Source organism: Cuculus canorus, chromosome 4 (assembly GCF_017976375.1).
Source record: "Cuculus canorus isolate bCucCan1 chromosome 4, bCucCan1.pri, whole genome shotgun sequence".
In the NCBI taxonomy this organism is placed as follows: Eukaryota; Metazoa; Chordata; class Aves; order Cuculiformes; family Cuculidae; genus Cuculus; species Cuculus canorus.
The window spans coordinates 76832127-76852357 of record NC_071404.1 but is presented as its reverse complement, the minus strand read 5'-3'; the positions used below and the strand labels follow the sequence as shown (position 1 = coordinate 76852357).

The following is a 20231-nucleotide window of genomic DNA, read 5'->3' as shown; positions in this document are numbered from 1 at the left end:
CATTTTGTAGCAAGAGTTGTGTGTCTCCTGAGTATGCACAGAGAGGTGCTGGTGGCAGCAGATGTGTTGCATCCCAGTTATCATCACATCACCCTGATCAGAAGGAGAAGGTGAACTCAGGAGCTGCAGGGTGTCAGCTTAGTAACAAGGAAATAGCTGTCTGCTAGCTTCAGGTTGGAAGTCTTGGGATCAACAAGAAGTCCATTGATATTTCATGGAGTCATAGAATCAGAAAATGCTTTGTGTTGGGAGAGACCTTTACAGGTCAGGTAGTCCAACCCCCAAACAAAGCTGTCAACCCCCCATGTTTCTGTGACATGTGTAGTGTTTGTTATGTCCAAGAAAAATCAGAGCCTTGTGGTCTGCTGGTCCCTCTGGATGGCTCCTCTGTCCCCAGGTGTGACCGATGGGTTGGATTCCTTTGTCAAAGTAGTAGTACTTCATCACAGTTGTCACAGCTCAATGTGGTAAGGAACAGCAAAATGAATAAATGAAAGATGCTGGCCCATCCCTCATGAGGTCACCCAAAAGCAATGGGCAGAAACCAGGAATTCTAGAAGAACAGGCAACACTACTAGAAAAACAGCTGATAAGAATTAATAAAGCAGGCACTGGCAGGATCCGAACAACAGCTGCCAGGACATTTAGAGAGGTATTTGGAGGTGAGCTGAAGGGACAGCAATACTTGTGTCTGTAGTAATAGGTCTCACTCTATATCTAAGGGGCTGCTGGGCCAGATTCTGATGCTGTTTCCGCAGGTATTTTGCTTATTTAGAATAATTTCATTAAAGTCAGCAAGTTTGTATGTCAGCAATATTTGTATTCCATTAAAGTCAGCAAGTCTGTGAGCCGGTACTGTGGGCTCAGATCAAAGAGCACATCCATCCTGGCTGGATTCAGGTTAGGCAGGTTAAAGACTAAGTAACCTCTAGAGAAATCCTGCATGAGTCTTTGTGCCACCTCCAGTGAAAAATCATGTGGCTGAATTCTGGTTTTGAAGCACTGCTCTAATATTTAAGCAGCGATAGTGAATTCATCTTGCACTGCACCTACAGTAAAATCCTCCTTTGGTTTCTTAGTAGTCCCTGCACGCACGCTATAAACAGAAGAACTGTAACAGTTCTGATCTATCACGATTTAATTAGTGGTACAAAGCATTCCTTGCATCTATTCGTTTGCAAAAGGGATAACTCTCAGAGCCTGCCCCCAGGCTTTACGTAAGTGTACAGTGAGATCAGCTTAGTGTTTTCTTCTAGTTTATTCTCTGCTTGCTTTCAAAGCCAATTGCAAATAATTTTGTAAATGAATTGCCTGGCTGGACTTACACAATAGCATCTCGGATCAGCCGGCTGAGGGCCGCTCTGGGCATGTTTGTGGATTGTGCAACAGTAGGATGAATCGCTGGAGCAGAGAAGTATATGGAGTTGAGCGTGTTTATTAATACAGACATTGTGTGCATAGTTTTAAGTGCAATTAAAGCGTGGTCAAGCTTTTTGAAGACAAAATAAAGCTAAACTTGATTGACATTTGCAATAGGTATGTGTTAGCGTTTGTGAAAGCAGTCTCGAGTTATATATTTCTTAGATTGGCTCATATGTTTTTAAGGCAAATCTTGGGCTTCTATAGAAGATGAAGGTGTGAGAGGAAGCAAAATGTTCAGTGCCTCAGCTATGATTGTATACCCTTAGCATGCGACTTTAACTTTAGTGTTCCTCATTGTTCCTCCCTCTGATGTAGGAAATGAGGAATTATCTGTCCTTCCAAGGACTGCTCATATTATGAGATAAATGAAGATTTGTGTTGAAAAATATTATTTTCCTTTATATTTTTATTAATCTAGGGAAGGAGCATTGCTATTACTGAAGATTTATTATCTTTGGGCCAATTGATGGCATGGGTTCTTTTTAAAGTGTGTCAAAAAGAGCAGACAGAAGCAAAGCAAAGTGTCTAATCTAATTACTAATCTTTGTTTGTTTGCTTTTATCATAACCACCGTGAACCACAGAATGGGTACACGCCTCTGCACCAAGCTGCTCAGCAAGGCCACACTCACATCATCAACGTCCTTCTCCAACACGGGGCCAAGCCCAACGCCATCACCACTGTAAGTCTGAGAAGTGCCAGTGGGATATTGTTTCCCTGTACAGTTCTTTCCTTTCTTAGGGCTTGAGAGCAAGCTTTGTTTTGGTGAAAGTGTTCCTCATACAGCTTGTGGTGGGACCCTGCTGAACACCGAGTGCCCACCAAAGCCGCTCTGTCACTCCCACTCCTCAACCAGACAGGGGAGACAAAAATACAATGAAAGGCTCATGGGTTGAGATAAGGACCATGAGAGATCACTCAGCCATTACTGTCATGGGTAGAACAGATGCATCTTAGGTTCATTGATTGAGTTGATTGTGAATCAAATCAGAGTGGGATAATAAGAAATAAAACAAAATCTTAAAAACACTTCCCCCCAGCCCTCCCTTCTTTCGAGGCTCAACTGTACTCCTGATTTTCGCTCCCTCCTCCCACTGAGCAGTGCGGGGGATAAGGAATAGGGGTTGCTAGCGGTTCATCACACATGATCTCTGCTGCTACTCCCTCCTCTGCTGCTTCTCATCCTCTTCCCCTGCTCCAGCATGGGGTCCCCGCAGTGGGAGACAGTTCTCCGTGAACTTCTCCCGTGTGAGTACCTCCCTGGGTTGCAGGTGGATATCTGCTCTACCATGGACCTCCAGGTGCATGCAGGGGGACAGTCTGCCTTTCTGTAGTCTTCCCTGGGAGCTGCAGAGGAATCTCTTCTCCAGCGCCTGGAGTGTCTCCTCCTCCCCCTTCCTTGCTGAGCTTGGTGTCTGCAGAGTTGTTTCTCTCACACCTTTGCACTCCATTCTCTGGCTGCATTCATGCAGGGCTTTTGTCTCCCTGTCTTAAATCTGTAATTGAAGAGGTGCTGCCACCATTGCTGATGGGCTCAGCCTTGGCCAGCGATGGGTCTGTCTTGGAGCTGGCTGGCATTGATTCCATCGGATGTGGAGAAGGCTTCTAGGAGCTTCTGACGAAGCCGCCCTTGTAGCCCCCCAACTACCAAAACTTTGCCAGGGAAGCCCAGTGCACAGCTGGTTGTCAGATGTGTAAATGTGAGTTCCTTCTTTTTTCCTTATTCTTTTAAGGTAGTTCAGATCAGATTTAAAAGAACTGAGCATGAGGTGGGAAAACTGATGCCGGAGCTGCAGAGTCAGGCGGGCCATGCTTGTTTGTTTGCCCCGTCTCAATAATTCTATCTCTAAATTTATATCTTGATAAGTTTTTTTTCCATAAAAATCAAGGGGAAATCAGAGCCTGTTTTGTTGTTTTTGGTTTTTTTTTTTTTTTTTTTTTTTAAGATTTGGACCCAAATTCCTGTCCCTCTATCCGCTGGATTCATTTCAGGTTCTTACTGAGCTCAGTGATGCTCATGCCTCCTCGAAGACCATCAATAACCTCTGGCACGGCTCTTTGTCCACAGTCAGCCAGGAACGGAACTGTCCTATTGCATGTTGGTGTTGTTACTAGTCAGCTCTAGTTGGGTAATCTTTGAAACCCAGCCAGACTGTCTGAAACTCGTGTCATTCCCCAGAGTGGATCTGGTTTCTGTGTGCGTGTGTTGTGCGTGCTTGCATCAGCACTGGCACCCTGTTTGGTCCTGGAGCGATCACAGTGGATAATCTTCTGGACAGTGATCCAAAATACCAATTTGTGCTTTAGATCATCAAGCAAGAGACCTTTGGAGTCAGCTTCTGCGGCTGTGGGTACTATTAGGTGCGTTCAACCAAAGGTCTCTTTACTTGCCTTTAGCCCTCATGTTAGGGCTGCTGTGCCCAAATCTAATGCAAATCCAAGGAGGTCTCAAGGATGTGTCCTCACTGCAGAGTTTGCAAGCTTTCTCAGGTGCTGGATCTGTTCTCGGCCACACATGACAACCTGTAGCTTGAGATAAGAGACATTTTCAGTTTGAGCTATGTGGCAGGGAGGCTGGGGGTGGAATAGGGGCAGTGAATGTGCAAGTGACAGTAACAGTCCAATTATTTGTGCCATGCAGGTGCTTATCCATTGATTTTGTGCTGCTAATCCATAAACGCTGTGTTGCTTCAGGGTTGCTGAGCTAGACTAATAAAGAACTTGGATTATAGGTAGCTAAAGGCAATACTGAAGTAGAGAGAAGCCCTCGGGCTCGTATCCTGTGCACAGCGCAGAAGAGAAATCATTCTGGTGCGAAGAGCGGTACAGTGGCTTTCCATGATTCCCCCATTAGGCCAGTGTGTTCAGTGCAGTATAACGTAAAACAGTCCTGAAATCATGGAACATATCCCTTCCTTCCCTCCTCAAGCTGAGTGACACAGGAACCATGGGCTGCCAGTGTTCCAGGGGATGAAATGGAGAGAAATAGGCCTAAACGCTTCCTAAATTAGCATTTTAATGCCCATTTGATGAATGACATGTCTATATATCAGGGGCATTTAACCTGCAAATAACTTGATTTAAATGGAAATGAATTCCCCACCCTCAAGCCTTATACAGGCTGGCTTTGTGTTTGTTAAATCATGAGCTTTTGTGCACTTCTATTGGACACACATTTTTGTTGTAAGGAGGGATGGATGTGTATGTGGACAATACAGCTGTCATCTTCTATTCTCCACAGAGGGAATTGTACCCAATAAAGATTTAGCAATTTCAACTGGAAGTGAATCCGTAACGTTTTAAAATCCATCTTTTTTATGAAGGGCGTTTCTGATGTAGAACTGTTTATGCAAGATAAAACATGAACTTCTGCAGATGAGACATGGTCTGTGTGATGAAATTTGAGCCCTGAAGGGTTAAACCATACAGCGCTTTTTAATGTCGAATAGCAGGCAGCTGGAAGTGTGTTGTGTTGCCATGGCAATCAGGGCTATAGTCTTAAAGAAGTTACAAAGACAGAGTCATGTAATGGTAAAAAAGCAGTGATTTTCCTAGGCTGCGCCTTGTTTTGGATGGAAATGCTGGCTCATGCCGTGTTGAGAGTGATCTCATTGGTTCGCATCACAATCCTCCCTCTCATCACGCTCCCTCTCCCCTTCTCCCTTCTCTCTCCAGAATGGCAACACCGCCTTAGCTATCGCAAGGCGCCTGGGATACATCTCAGTGGTCGATACGCTGAAGGTTGTAACGGAGGAGATCACCACCACCACAACTGTGAGTTGCAGCTGCGTTAAGATGTCTCTCTTCTTTATTCAGAATGTCATCTTTCTCGTCTTCCCTCAACTCCCCTCATCTCTCTTTCCCTTTTTTATTTTCTGGTTTCAGCCCTTCCTTTCTGATTTTTGCAAAAGTGCTTTCAGTGTATCTTTTAAGCATGTGGAACATGACTTGGAAGAGCTGGGTAACAAAATCTGTGAGCACAAAGCTGGAAAAAAACTATTCCAGAGCAGAGTGAAACTTTTATTCTAGTTATGGGTCTGAGCCACAAACCCAAACTTTTCAGAAGTTTGTGGTTTGTTGTTGATATCCCATCCGGTTTCTTTTTTCACCTCTCTTTTTTTTCGCTCTGTCCTTATGTTTCTATGCTTTCAACACCTCCTTATGCTCAACCATTGCTGCACACCACAGCAAGTTCCTTGGCATCTGGGCTGTACCAGCCATGGGCCGGTGCCAAGCTTCATGATGCTCACTAGATGGCTCTGAATCACATCAATCATCTTTTTATTTGAGTCACTTGCAGTTCAAACAGATCCTATTTTTCCAGAATACGAATCTTTCCTTACGTGCTCAGTCCTCCACACTCTTGATTGTCTGTGTTTTGACTTCACAGTATGTGCTGAGCATCAGCAAAGTGCTACTGTTGCTTTAAGCCGGGAAAAACTGATGTGATCTGACACTCTGGGAGGAGAAGGTTTTCTCTTCTTGGACTTTCTCCTCCCATCTACAAATGTTTTAGCAGGTAGGAGGGGAAAACATTAGCAATAGTGCATCACTGAAGAAATAATTTTAATTCAAATTCCCACCACTGCATTTAATCTTGAAACACTGTAAGGTCACGCCTTTTCTTTTTAAAATGGAAGAAAGCTTAGCAGTGTAGAAAACTGTTCAGATCTAGATTCACTTAGGAGCTCTGAGATGTACAATTCCACAGATTGCTTTGAAGATGCCACAGGGAAAGTGCTAGAGGAAGGGAAGAAATCCATAGTCTTTTGTAAAGAAAATGGAAAATAGTTATGATTTTGTCGCATGCTGACAGAAATCCCACCGATATGAGCCAAGGGAGATGGAATAAAAGTAACGTAGCATAAGGTTACAAACAGCGTGAGCCATAATTTATTAATGAACTATAAAGATCAGCCTGAGTCAGATTTGGACAAAGAATTGGAGTGTAATTCCAGGAGTCATTTTGTGTTCCTGCTTAATCATGCCGCAGCCTCACACGTGTTATGTGCATAGATGAACACGTATGTATCTATTCTGACATTTAGAAAAGTCAAACTTAGGTACAATTTCCTGAGCAGCTTGAGCTCTTTTCAAAAGCACATTTTTTAGCCTCACGTATCACCTTTGCTGTTCTCTGTGCTGGGTCCTGGCACACTTTTTCCACTTATGCCTGCTGTAAGTTGTACCTTCCTCCCTGTCATGCGTTGTGCTGCCCTGTGGAGCCTCGTACCGTGCCACATGGAAGTGTTGGATGCTTTGTAATGATGGGGATTACACTACCAAAAGACACCTGCAAGTTATTTACTGTGGATAAATGTTTCTTTAAACTCTGAGGGTAGTTGGTGTTTCTAGCAGACACCATATGCTCTGGATGTAGGAGTGAATCAAGTACTGAATCTTACTTGCATAGTTGACCTCTAACGCTTGCATATAAGAGAAGTCGAGACCTTGAACTTCATCTGTGTGCAAAGCGTGGCTTTTAAAATTGTGTGTGAACCCTTGAAAAACTCAGCAGAGTTTTCAGCTATGAGTTTGTCTGAATGCTGTGCCTTAGGGATATATGGAATATAACCCTCTGGCGATGTCATTTATGATGGGGAATGTTGATTAAACATAATTTAGAGCAAGTCCTAAAAGGAGGGATAAATACCAGGCGCTCCCTGCAATAAAGTTCTCCAGATGGTTAGGTTGGTGTTGCCAAACCAGAACACAGTGTTTAGCCCTGAAAAAAAAGGTGCTGTAACCATAGCTACTCCATTCTCTGAGGTTGCGGCTGAGGGATGCACGGAGGATGGTAGACAGGCTGATGCTTTATTGATATGCAAGTCACTGGTGTTCAGGATGAGGAAAAAATCTCCAGTGCCAAAGGCTTTGGTCTAACTTTGAACACATCTTCCCCTTACTTGCTTTAGTGTTATTATTAGTGGAGCCACATGAGTATAAAGTAATACACAGAGAATAAAGTGCAGTTGTTTTTACTCACAGATTAGAGGTGAATAGGAAATAAATCAGAACACACTAAGCTTTCAAAGGTTTGCTGAGCAGTTAAGGTTTGGGGTCCTTATGCAAACGGGCACTGTCAGCTTGTGGACAAATGAATGTATGAGGAGTTTTAAGGTGGATTCCAGTCTGCTGCTGTTGAGCAAGTCGTTGCTGAGTGTCCCTACAGGTTTATGTATTTTGTATCTGAATTATTCTATGCCACCAGATGAAATTGTGGCCTTACCATGAATGTCTGAAATACAGAAGCCTAAAGTAAAGGACATCATTGAATTCTTAGTGGCAATGGACTGTGGGGAGTTTGAGAAATACACATTAAGCAGTTTTCACAGTGAGCCATTCATGGGGCAAGGTGTGGATTGTACATTTTGATAACATTTGATGTTTAGTTCATTTGACGTTATAGTTCATTTAAAAATGTGATTTCTCAGTTTCTGTTGGGAGTTGCTGTCGAGTTAATGATTCTGGCTGAGTCCAGAGCTCCAGAGATAGCGTTACAGACTTTTTGTTCTTCTGAAACACATACGCATGTGGCCTCCCTGTCTTGATTCTGGTTCATACTTGCCTTGTATCACAATATTTTAAGCTCAGAATCTTCATATAACACCCTCCCCCCGCCCCAACGCATATGTGATTTGGGGGAATACTCATAGTTCATGAAAAGTATACCATTAATATGCAGTGTAGTCACTTTGGGAAGGTGGGGGAAGAAATGTTTCAAGGGATCTGTGTAAATCCTTCACATCTTTTTTTAGTTGAAGAATTTCCCATCGTTCATAACTTCATTTCCAAATGCTTTACGATTTAATAATTTCCATCTGCCCCATACGACTTTCTGAAGCTCTTCTGTAGACGTTACCTAATTTGTTTTAAAATCATCTTGGAAACATCAAGCTGAATTGTTCTACATGCACCATTTATAAATAACTTTGCTGGGAGCTTTCTTTTCTTTTCTTTCCTTTTATTCCTCTGACCAGCTCATTATCTTTATTTGTTTGTAGTTTTCTGCCAGAATAAACGTTACCTTATACAGCGCTGGGAATAGGGGCTTCTGCAGTAAGGCTGAAAAATAAAGCTAGGGGATGGGGGAACATGTTACGAAATGTCTCGGCAGATCCCAGTGCTGTTCCTGTTGAAAGTACCCTGCTGTTTGCTGCTTCCTTTGGTGTTTAATTGAATATTGATGATTCTGTCCTTGCAGACTGTCACAGAGAAGCACAAGCTAAATGTACCTGAGACAATGACCGAGGTCCTGGATGTTTCAGATGAAGAAGGTGAGCGACTTTGCAGAGTTCCTGTTCTGTATCACTTGTTTAATCAGTTATACAGGCTCAGGATAGCAGCATAAGTACTCCGACTGATTCATTTTGCAGTGCTTGAGAGGAAGTTCTGTGTAATGACCTTTCTTTAATGATGTAGTCATGATGGCATTTGAATAAAGATGCCAAAATTTGACCCAAATCAAAATCTTGGACCACAGCATCTCTTTCAGAAAAGCTTATCTGAGCCAAATCAAGAAATGGGAATGTTTCCCAACTTCAGATTTTAAAATTTAAATGCAGAGCTGTCCCAAAGCTGGGTCTGACCCTCCCATAAAGAGGGATTTGAGCAGTAACTTTTTTGGATCCATGCCACCTACTTCAGATACTTCTATCTAGGAGTGCTGCCTAATTGGAAACGTTTGTGTGAGGAGATGCATAAGGTGGAAGGAGGGGAGACTGGTTCCTTGAGGGAGCTTTTGGCACACGTGGATCACAGATATGTACGGCATGACATCAAGTAACAACATGCTAAGAAGTTTGGCCCTTTGGATTCAGGCTCTAACAGGCAGGAGGCCTGAGTTGTACTGCTTAGCTAAGCCCCAAAAGGAGTTCTGTTAGCTCCTGGAGGGATCAATGAAGTACTTAAAATAATAACTGAAAACCTTCCCCTTCTCAAAGTTCACAAGTGACTCCTTAGAAATTTTAATCACAAGAGCATCTGATAAATGCACACACGTTTGCAAGCGTTTTCCAAGTTCTTTCTTACTCTTGGCAGGCTTAATTAGCATTACACTATCCTACATATGCCATTTTATGGTGGTTCTTATTATTTCATGCCAATAATTTGTAGAGTGAGTAATTTCCAAAGGTCCTAAGGATTTAGGAACACAGCTTACAGGGTTGGGTTTTTTCCTTTTACAAAGAACACAAGTGCACTTGTGGTTCTAAATGGCTCTGGAATGCCATTTATCATTATTATTTAATGGCATTCATGTTTCTAAACTGCTTGTATTGCTTTTTGAGATGGGATTTATGCTGATAAATGAGTTACACTCTTGAGAAAATACGACATTTAGGCTCCAGATATTATTTTTTTTTTAATGCTTGCAAAGCAGAAAGTACGGTTCAAAAGAAATTATTTTCTGCTGCATCATGATTACTGAAAGTATTTCTTTCGGGCATACTTTTGCTATGTTTTCTCTGTTTGAAAAACATTCTGCTGCTTGTGTAATTTCTGTGATAAATGTCCCTTTAAGTTGCTTATAGCCCTGTGCTCACTTTGTTGAATTTTCTCTCAGTCTTGAATTACCGTTTAAGCATCTTTAAATCTACAAAGCCTAGGATATCTTTATGCATTTACAGGATTAATACAGGGTATTCCTTTTTCTCCAACCCATTTATGTGTTGTGCAGCCTTTAAACACTCTGATGACGAACGCTTCAGTGATGGTGAAGCATTTAGTGGCACAGGTGCTGTTAGCGGAAGTTCATGGAGTAAGACTTACGGACTATATCTTTTTGTTTAACTTGAATTGTTTGGTTTTTGTGTTGAGCAGCGTGATCTTGCTTAATCTGGGTGCCTAACACTGCTCCTTTTCGTTACCTTTGAAGTGTGGCTGGGCGTGTGTTTCCCGAAAGGTGTGAGGAAGGAGGGGAGCCAGAAAAATCTATGATTTATTACCTGTTAATTTGAATACATTGGCAAAACTTATATGGCCATTCAGCATGACTAATGCTCTCCCGTGCTTTGAATTAACATTCTCTGCTTCCCGTTACCATCTGACACCAGTAGCCAGCAGATCCGACATCGGTGCTCTGGCATGTCGCTGCTCGAGGTGCAGCACAGAGCACTTGGGCCAAGAGCACCTTGGTCACCCTGCCGCGCGGCGCCAAGCGGGCTTGTCACAGTTAAAGCACTTCATGCCAGTGGCCTTGTAAAATCTTCTTTTATGGACAAAACATTCGGGATGCGGTGAAAATTCCTAACGTTGATGGTACTGTCACAGGAACTTAAAGAGCGGGGGAGCAGGAAGACTGCCAAGGTTTATTAATAAGGAGGATGAACCTTTTGGTGGTGGTGTAGTCGTTCTAAGAGGGTGGCAATAAGGTTTCTGCAGTGCTGTGTTCTTAGCTGCTCTGAAGAGGCATGCTATGTTCCGAAATAAGTCATCGTGGCACATTAAACCCGCCAGCTGTAATTATTTAGTCATGAAGTTGAACACAAGAAGAGTATTTGAGCAAGTCAGTATTTCGGGTCCCATTGTGGAGCTTGTTCATCACTGGTTGTTAAGTTTTTTGCATGGGAAACAGTTGTATTGCCTCGCTGTGTGCTAATAATACAGCGTTCATATTGCAAAACCAATAGTCCAGCATCCAGTTGTAGCAGTATAAAATAAAGGACTGTAAATACACACAAGCATGCGTGTGTTACTGCGCAGATTGCGGAGGTGTGTCTAAAACTGCAAACTGTTATCCCATGTCCTTGGGAAGTTGGACAGGTTAGACGCACGAGTCTGCCTCAGTAAGTGTGGCGCAGACATGCGCTCACAAAGGACTGAGAAGTTACTTTACAGGCAGACGCTCCAGCACGGTTCAGGAATTTACTTCTGGCACTGTTGGTGGTTCCTAAATGAGTCTATGGAAGTCATTCCAATTATCTCTATCTTCCGGTTGCAAAATGGGATAATGAGAAGCTGCTTTGCCTGGTGAGCTGTGAAGAAAATGCCACTGTTTGTTACCTTTGTAACTGCTCGCTTGGAACCAAGTGGCCACCTATTATTATGAATGGTGTTATTACTAAATGATAATGTGCTCTGGTACCCAACAATATTTTCTTGTTAAAGAGTATCGCTTTTTATTCGTAGTAACTGCAGCTTGTGCTTTGGTAGGAGGACTGAGTTCCTTAATACTGTCTCTAACAGCAGAAAACAGTGCTAAAATCTCACAGTGGATTTGCTGAGTACCTCCACATGTGGCCTTAGAGTACACTGCCACGGTGGCGCGTGCGTGAGGATGAGCAGTTAAGGCTGAGCAGACTTCATTGCTATTGTATGTGCACATAATTCCGCTGAAGAGTGGCTTAATTAGTGGGAATACTTAAGGAATAACTTTCCTTAGTTGAACCTGGAAGTTCCAATTGCAGCCAGTATCTGGTCTTGGTTAGATGTAAGTAAGTTAGACTGGACATAAGGAGGAATTTCTTCACCATGAAGATGGGGAGGCCCTGGCCCAGGTTGCCCAGGGAAGGGGTGTCTGCCCCATCCCTGGAGGTGTTCCAGGCCAGGTTGGATGGGGCTTGGAGCCCCTGATCCAGTGGGAGGAGTCCCTGCCCATGGCAGGGGGTGACACTGGATGGGCTTTAAGGTCCCTTCCAACCCAAACTATTCTATGATGCTATGAAGTTGCTGTTGCTGCATGGTAAAAAGCTGTAAATTCAGAATAACAGGACTGAATTAATTCCCACTCTATATTAAGCATCTTGTAACCAATAGTGTATCATGTAGCCAAAGGTTGTTGATTTACAGAAAAAGTGATGTATTGAAATTTTAACTGAAACTTGTAATGAAATCTGTGCTCCAGAGGAGAAGAGCTGGTGGGTAAGAGTCGATTCTTTAAACTTTATCTCTGATAACCTGCACAGAAAGTATGCCACTGTCTACCTCCCATTTCCTAGAAATCTGACTGCTTTAGATGCCCTCTAGGGTTTGTTATGCGAAGTTTCTTACTGGGACCTTTTAACAAGATGAAGGGAGATTCCTTTCCGGAACGTTGCTTAGGGTCCTCAAAGCCCATCCTGTCCCACCCCCTGCCATGGGCAGGGACACCTCCCACTGGATCAGGGGACTCAAAGCCCCATCCGTCCTGGTCTTGAACACCTCCAGGGATGGGACAGCCACAATTTCTCCGGACAAATTCTTACTTTTTTAATTGAATTCTTTCACAGAGAATATAATTTTGGTGGTGTTTTTTTTTTTTAAAAAAAAATCTGATACTGTCATTTGAAAAAAACATTTTGTTGGTGTTGGGGTAGAATTGCTAAAGATTGCTCACTTGTTGGGGTTTTAGTAATGAGAGATGGGACATTATGGTTAAGTTACCAAAACTTTGGTAGAAGTTTTGAAGAAGCTGCTGGTTTTCATTTGCATCAGGGTTGTTGACAAAAAATCAAATTGACCAGATTAGCAGTAATAAATGACCTGGTGACCTGTGTAGGCATGACCAAACTACAGAGACACTTTTGAGCGTGCAGAGGAGGCACGACCTGGAGCCACCACTGTATTTATTTACATGTTATTTCCTAATTTGTTATTTTATGAGCAATGTTGACTGCTGAATTATTTTGTTAGAGACTGAAGGGCTTACAATAACTTGTAAATCCTAATCAGCCTGTTAAAAAGTGGAAATGTATTTGACTAGTCTTATCCGTCTGTTCCAAGTCTGTCTTTAAAGCTCCTGGGTATCATTCCCACTCATGGCTGATACAGACTGATTGCTTTTATGTATGCATTATCCTTAACGAGCTCAAGATTTTATGGCTGCTGACAGTACTTAGAGATATTTTGTAGTCCAAGCGAGCTTTCCCAGTCAGAGGAACATTACCATTTCTGCAGGCAGCAAACATCTGGGGCTGCTGTTCCCTGGAACACCATGGCTGTGAAAGACAACTTGTGTGTCAGTATTACAGAATCACAGAATCACCAGGTTGGAGAGGACCCACTGGATCATCGAGTCCAACCATTCCTAACACTCCCTAAACCATGTCCCTCAGCACTTCATCCACCTGTTCCTTAAACACCTCCAGGGAAGGCGACTCGACCACCTCCCTGGGCAGCTGTTCCAGTGCCCAATGACTCTTTCTGTGAAGAATTTTTTTCTGACATCCAACCTGAACCTCCCCTGACGGAGCTTCATATTGTGACAAATGTTACAGTTACATGTATTAAAATGACAAATATTTTAAAAACTGTTACATAAAAGAGCAGTTCTTGCCATGTGCGTCTCACAAAGGCAAAATTAGTAAATACTTTTTATCCTTGGGAAGTAGGAAAAGACTTTTTTTCCCCCCCTCTTTTCGCTGTAATGCACATGGAGTCTTGGCCAGCTGGTTTGTTGGGCATCCCAGATATCTGTACTAGACCAAGCTTTTCTTCCTTAGTGCCCAAGGTATTTAATGTTGTGAAGAAATTTCCTGTTTCATTGGAAATATTTACCCGGTTAAGGGTGAATTTTCCTCTTCCATGAGAAGAAAGCAGGCTTCTGGTGAAACAAACAGTTAAATCCGTTCTCAATCACTTTTTGCACCAGGTTCTTTTAATTTCATTTCTCATTTTTAATGTCATTTGCTCCTCTTGAGGCTATAGAGAACTCCTTCAAGTCCCAGTTTGACTGCGTGTGACCGAGTAGTTCCTCAGCCTTTTCGGCGTGCCGGTTGGTATTGATGGCTTTCCAAGGCTTCCAGGGCTTAAGAAGGTAGGGATAGTCTGGACCAGTTCTAAAAAGGTAGTGCTTTCATTCTGTGTTACCTAGAGCCAGCGTAACAGCTTTATAAATCTCATAGCAGTCACCTGCGAAATACTGGAATTCATTTTGCACCAGATTAATTTGCGAGGGAACAGGATCGAGACATCTCCCCCTCCCCGCAGATCTTGCAGGGCAGGCATGTGGGTTTTTTCTTTTCATTTGCTTCACCTTCTGTCTTTCTGCAAGTGCTGCACTGAGCTACCAAGAGCTGAGGTGGTGATTCATAATAAGTCACGTTTAAATATATTAAACCCTACATGAAACCCTGCTTTCTGGCTAAAAAGACATGAAATTAAATCATTAGCCAAATTGTAATTCGGGGGAACCTGTGGTGTGTGGAGGCCATTAAACAGAGGGTTGAAGTGAAGGTGTCCAAGGAAGGTATCAGACACAAATTCCTCTATAGATGCTTCAGAACTCAGCTGTTCCATAAAAAAAATCGTGCTTACCGTAGCTGTGCTCTCTCCATCTGTTACTTGTATGGAGCGGCACTTACGTGGGGAGCTGTAGACTTGTCTGCATGCTGCAGGGAAAACAATCATTTTGGCAAACTCACAGAGCTGTATCTGGCTTTAAAAACATCTATTAAAAGCAATTTCTGGCAGTTTCTAACACAGCCCTCTTGCTTTCCTATTTCTTTATATTTTGCCTGTATTTTCTGTGTGTTTTGTGAGCAGCGAGTCCCGGGCAGTTCCCATATAGCAGCTGTATTTTGCAGTTCCTTCACGTGGCAGTGCAGGAGAACTATAGGAACAGGACGAGCGTTACTCAGACCCACTGGTGACAGCGCTTAGATCAGAGGCTAAAGCTGAAATGAGAGGAGAGTTGGGATCGTTTTTTGGTTTTTTTTTAAAGGAAGTGGGTGCAATGAAAGTGGTGAAGACGCCTTTGTTTCTATTGCAGATGGAACGTCTGGTGTGATTATATAAGTATCTAGTTTATTTGAACTATAACTTAAGATTCCTTTTGCTGTTTGATTAACAGCGTTGCTTTAATATCTTCCAAGTTTTCACTAAGCCCCATGCGTTATAATGTGACGTTCCCAGGAAACGGGAGGCATCATCTGCCAGAAGACAGGAAACATGCAATGATTAAATGCATTTTATTGTTTTCTGTGAAACCGTGCCCAGTTCTTCCCTCTTAATGTGGGCAGATGGAATTTTTGAGAGCTTTTGTTGTTACACTGAAAAGATTAAGGCACGATTTTTACATATAATATTTGTATATAACAAAAAAAACTTAAATCCTCAAAGGTTTTAGATGACAAATTGTAAATTATTTATTTATTAGCTAAGACATCAAGCTAGAAAAACTCACTTGATTGGTTCATGAACACAGATATCAAGATTTCTTCTTTAGTAGTGAGCACCTCTCTGTAGGCTGCTCAGGGAGGAGGGAAGCTCTACCGGAAATAGCAGCAATAATGATAATTGGGTTTTGCCATTTTGCTTTATTAAGACTTTAAATCACACGAGTGGCAACTGTCCCGGTGCCCAAGTGAATTCTGTTTGATACAGCATGGATACCACTTACCTAACCTGTGCAGAACTTTGTGTTTCTTGGCCTGTCGGGGTGACTCACTGGGATGTGGAGCCCCTGACGACTCTTCCTGTCTAACAGTTGTGGTAACTCAGCTTCAGGTTCTTTGCATTTGCCCATGCAGCTTGGAAAATGGGAAAAGTTTGAAGGTTTGAAGGTAGCAGTGGCCTAAGGTCATGCTGTGTGGTTCTGTGTGCCACGCCAAGCCTCTGGTGGGCTCGTATAGCAATTACACTAATTAAGCATAGGAAAAGTGACTGAAATCTGCAGGGAGAAACTGTGGAGAGAAAAAACATGTTGCACATGGGGAATGAAAAGAAACATCTACATGTCGCTTGGCAATGAAATCCGTTTTGTTAAGTCTGCCGGGGAAAAGCAAACTGTGACTTCACATGGACAGAATTTCCTCCGGAAAATGATTTTGGACCTCAAAAAAAGGGTAAACCCTTTTCTTCAGAGTATATGGAAAAAGTTTGCTGTGTCAGATTACCAATGAGCATTTAGGCTTTGAGCCATAATGAATTACTGTTCTGATTAATGATCATTATCATCTACGCGTGTGAGCTTATTTCCAGTGTCTGGATATTACGGTGTCTTAGAAATGAAAGTTGTTTTGCTGATCACAAAAAGATGTTGGAACAGGGGTGAGTGTCTCACATGATGTTGAGTTTGGACAATGGGGAGTTTAAATTAGGATTTGCAAGGCCACAGAAAACACATTTTCAGCTGAAAACACATAGCTTACAGTCAAATAACGGTTATATTTAATCATAAACTGTCAGGCTGTGAATATAGCATAGCTGTGACCAGCGAACTAAAAGGGATAGAGGAACAGAGGTTGTCATTCAGAGAGTAGAAAAGAAATCTAGCCCTTACCAGTATGTGCAATAGAGAAAGATCGAATCTAATTGATTAATCGCCTTGATTTCATATTTTTTATTATATCTTGCCTGATGTTTTATTAAATCCATTAATTGCTTGTGGCTTGCAGTGTTCCCTGACTGAATGGACAGTGCCTTCCTGTTTATTGTGCCAGCCAGCTGTTACATCCCAAGATGTAAATGAACTCACACTTGTGTGTTTGCTTATCCCCCTCCTTTCTGTGATTGATTTAAAGGTGATGACACAATGACTGGAGATGGAGGAGAGTACCTCAGGCCAGAAGACCTCAGAGAACTGGGAGACGACTCTTTACCGAGCAGCCAGTTCTTGGATGGTATGAACTACCTAAGGTACAGCTTGGAAGGCGGACGATCGGACAGGTATTTCCCTGGGCATATATCTTTTCTTTTGATAATTCTGCACATATTTTGTTACAAATGAATGTTTGAAATCCTTTTCTTGGGGACTTCTGACTCAAGCAGGAGGCATGGGATGTGCTTATCAACGTTTCTTTATTGGGTATTTCCGTGTGGCAGTCACCATTTTGTGCGAGGAAGGGGTGGTCAGAAGGAATAATTACTGCCCAGACCAGGAGTGAATACATTTGGTACCAATACTGCACCCGGAGTCTAGTGCAGAATTTGTTTGGGGTACAGGTTGCTTTATCATCTTTGTGGTCTGGCAGAGGAAGAAGAGACTGTCTGTCTGGGGAAAAGGCTTATGAATCATCCCCATCTCCTCCTGTCGTGAGTCGGGATGTGTGGACGGGGTGTTTTAGCACTGGGTGAGCTGACTTTATAGAGTTGTAGAGAAAAGGAAAGGAGCGATGGACTTGATCACTCCACATTGGATTGGCCGTGAGTATATTGTCAGCAAGCGGATGGACTCTGTTTCAGCATGGTTGAATTAGCAGGAAAGAGAAATTTTCCTTCCACTGGCACAGCACAGTATTTATGTTGTAAAGAAAAAGAAACCACATTAGAAAACACAGCATCTATTCAGTCCAGAAAACTTACAGAGTTGCATGTATCTAACAAGTTGAACTTAAACTTGGATGTTTTTGTGGAATAACAGTGCCTGTAGCTTTATTTTTTTATTATTTCATTTTAAGAGAATGTCACTATAATCTACAAAAAATACGGAGTTCCCTTTTCAGAACACAAGTGACTTCATAGTGAGCATAAGTGTAGACTCCCCCTGCAGCTGAACACCCACAGTTGTAGTTCAGAACAGGCTACCGGCATTCCCGGTCAAATGCCTACTGTAAATCAGCGATGTCTCCAGGCTCACTGCCTCGCAACTGGGATTCATGAAAGGGGGAAAATAAAGTTGAGATCTTCTTGGCAAGGGAAGGAATTGTGGACCTACCTTATTTTCCAGTCTTGATTGTTATTCTGGCAGCATTTCTGATGCTCAATGAAATCAGTAGGGTCTGTTCCGTTTCCTTCAGTAGGCTATGAATTGCTTTGGGAACAAAAGATGTCAGGAAGCAGTCGGGTTTGCCTCACAGTGTGTATAAATCCCTCATCATTTAGGTCATAGAAGCTTTGAGTCTTTGTGGGTTTTTAGACAGCTCCAGTGAATCCACTGAAAACAAAGTCACTGCGTGGCTTTGGAAGTCCCGCGGGATGTTTATGAACTACATCATAGTGCTTAAAGAGCAAACATTTATCACGTGCTTTCAATGCTCTGAAATGTTTTATTTCATTTTAAGATGTTGTATAGAAAGGATTGTCCAGGCAAAGCATTCAGCCAGTGTTTGCTCCCACTTAGAATATTTGAGCTTTTTAACACTAACAGCGGATTTCAGTAGATTTTCACTGGCGTGTAGCTGATGTGGTTGATTTTGTCTTGTGTGAAAACCATTTCACATCCTGTATCAAGCGTGGTTATATGGACATGAAGCAATATGATAAAGGGAGAAAAAAATGAAAGAAAAAAAGAACATCTTTCTTACTCCACGGTCTCATTATCTGTCACAGTCAGGTTACTTGTAAGAGTTTTCATGAGACTGCTTAAATTATTTTGCTTTTGCTTTAATGTGATTTTCATTGTGTTTACACTGACTTTGGCTTTCCAAGAAATTCAGTAAAGTGAAGTAGTATGAGCAGTCTGGACCCATGTAACCGTATGCATTAATCAGTTTGATTTAAGAACATATCTTTTTTTGTTTTGTAACCATCTCCCCTATTTATTTTATTTCTCTCTCCCCTTCATTCTTTTCCGTACGCTTTCATTAGCACCATGCCCAGGTAGGTATCACATGGCATGAAACGTGTTGTCTCTGCATCCTTTCACGGCCCTGTCTCTCTCTGTCCATCCATTCTGGACGCCTGCTGTATGCCGGAACATTGATTTGGAGAACCAAATGTGAACGCTGCTGCTGCTGCTGGAGATAGTTATGATGTCGAATGAGTGTGATATGTAGCGGGGAATACTGATCCAACAGTTGTCTCTGTCTAGAAAGGTCACAGAAAGACCCAGCCGCTGACCACAGAAACCTCTGTGCTTCCTGGATGGATACTGCTAGGAAGGATGAGGGAAGTGGCAGTAGATCACAGCAGCCGGTAGCTGTCCCCGTGTCCCCGTGCTGCCGGGAAGGTTAGCCGTTTGCCTTTTCAGTGGGGAGAAACAATGGTAGAATAGAAAATGAAGGGAATGGGCTGCACGAGCTGGATTCTCCCTCTGTATCTTGAAACCCAGAACTGATTCAAGCTGTATCAGGTCACCAGTATCTCAAATGACCATTTCATTCTGAGTCCCTTCCGCCTTTCTGCTCTATTACAGAGGTGAGGAAGTCTCTAAGTAGAGAAATCAGCCATTTTCAAGGCTGATTTATACAGTTTTCAGTGATACCAGGTTTTTTTTCCAAGCTTCTGGAACAATAAACAGTTCCCACAACAAGAGACAGACTCAGCTGGGCTCAAGATCGCTAGAGCTCTGTCTAGGCTGGCCAGTGGATGTTACTGCAGCATGGTCCATGAGTCACCCAGGTTAGAAACCTGGCCAGAGGGTGCTGCTTGTGTTTTCTGGATGCCACCAGGGCTTTACCCGAGGCTTAGTAGAGGATGGTGATGTGTGCCTCTGCATTTCCTAACATGGGCAAGGCATGCTCTTATGTTCAGAGCTTTGTAGCACCCCTGTGTTCCACAGACCAGTCTCTGGGGTTGAATAGGGTCCTGTTGGTGCCACAACCCCCGTGACCTAAGATTTATCAACGGATTTGGGCAGAATCTGTATTTAGACATCAGTTTGTCTCCGCGATATAGGATTCCTGAGGACTTATTACAATAATAAACAATAAATTCTGTTCAGTGCCACCACAGCTCAGCAACCGGACAGTTGTTTCCATCAGTACCTTTATTTTTACGTCTCAGAAGCACAGACCGTTTAACTGCTGGTTTGCTCTTCACTCAGCTGGTAGAGCACACAAGAGGGGCAGTGTCATCGGAACACTAGTTTTAAAATGAAGTGTAGCAGGAAAGTCATACGTCTAATTTACTGCAGACCTCAGTCGTGCCTGCACATACCTTGCCTGTAGATAAGGACCACACCCTCAGCGTATAGGGAGTTTACTGGAGCTGACATACAGGGACTACGTAGT

The 20231-nt window shown here is 42.8% G+C and overlaps 1 protein-coding gene across 11 annotated transcripts in view; it reads left to right on the top strand.

Annotated features, from left to right (window-relative positions):
• The window catches only part of ANK2 (ankyrin 2), a 204382-nt gene that overhangs the window by 127386 nt on the left and 56765 nt on the right, over positions 1-20231 (top strand). For all 11 annotated transcript variants that reach the window (XM_054066109.1, XM_054066119.1, XM_054066110.1 and 8 more), the window contains 4 exons: positions 2006-2104; positions 5098-5196; positions 8627-8699; positions 16863-17007. In XM_054066109.1, the coding sequence (XP_053922084.1) occupies positions 2006-2104; positions 5098-5196; positions 8627-8699; positions 16863-17007 (416 nt within the window). The remainder of the gene's footprint in view (positions 1-2005; positions 2105-5097; positions 5197-8626; positions 8700-16862; positions 17008-20231) is intronic.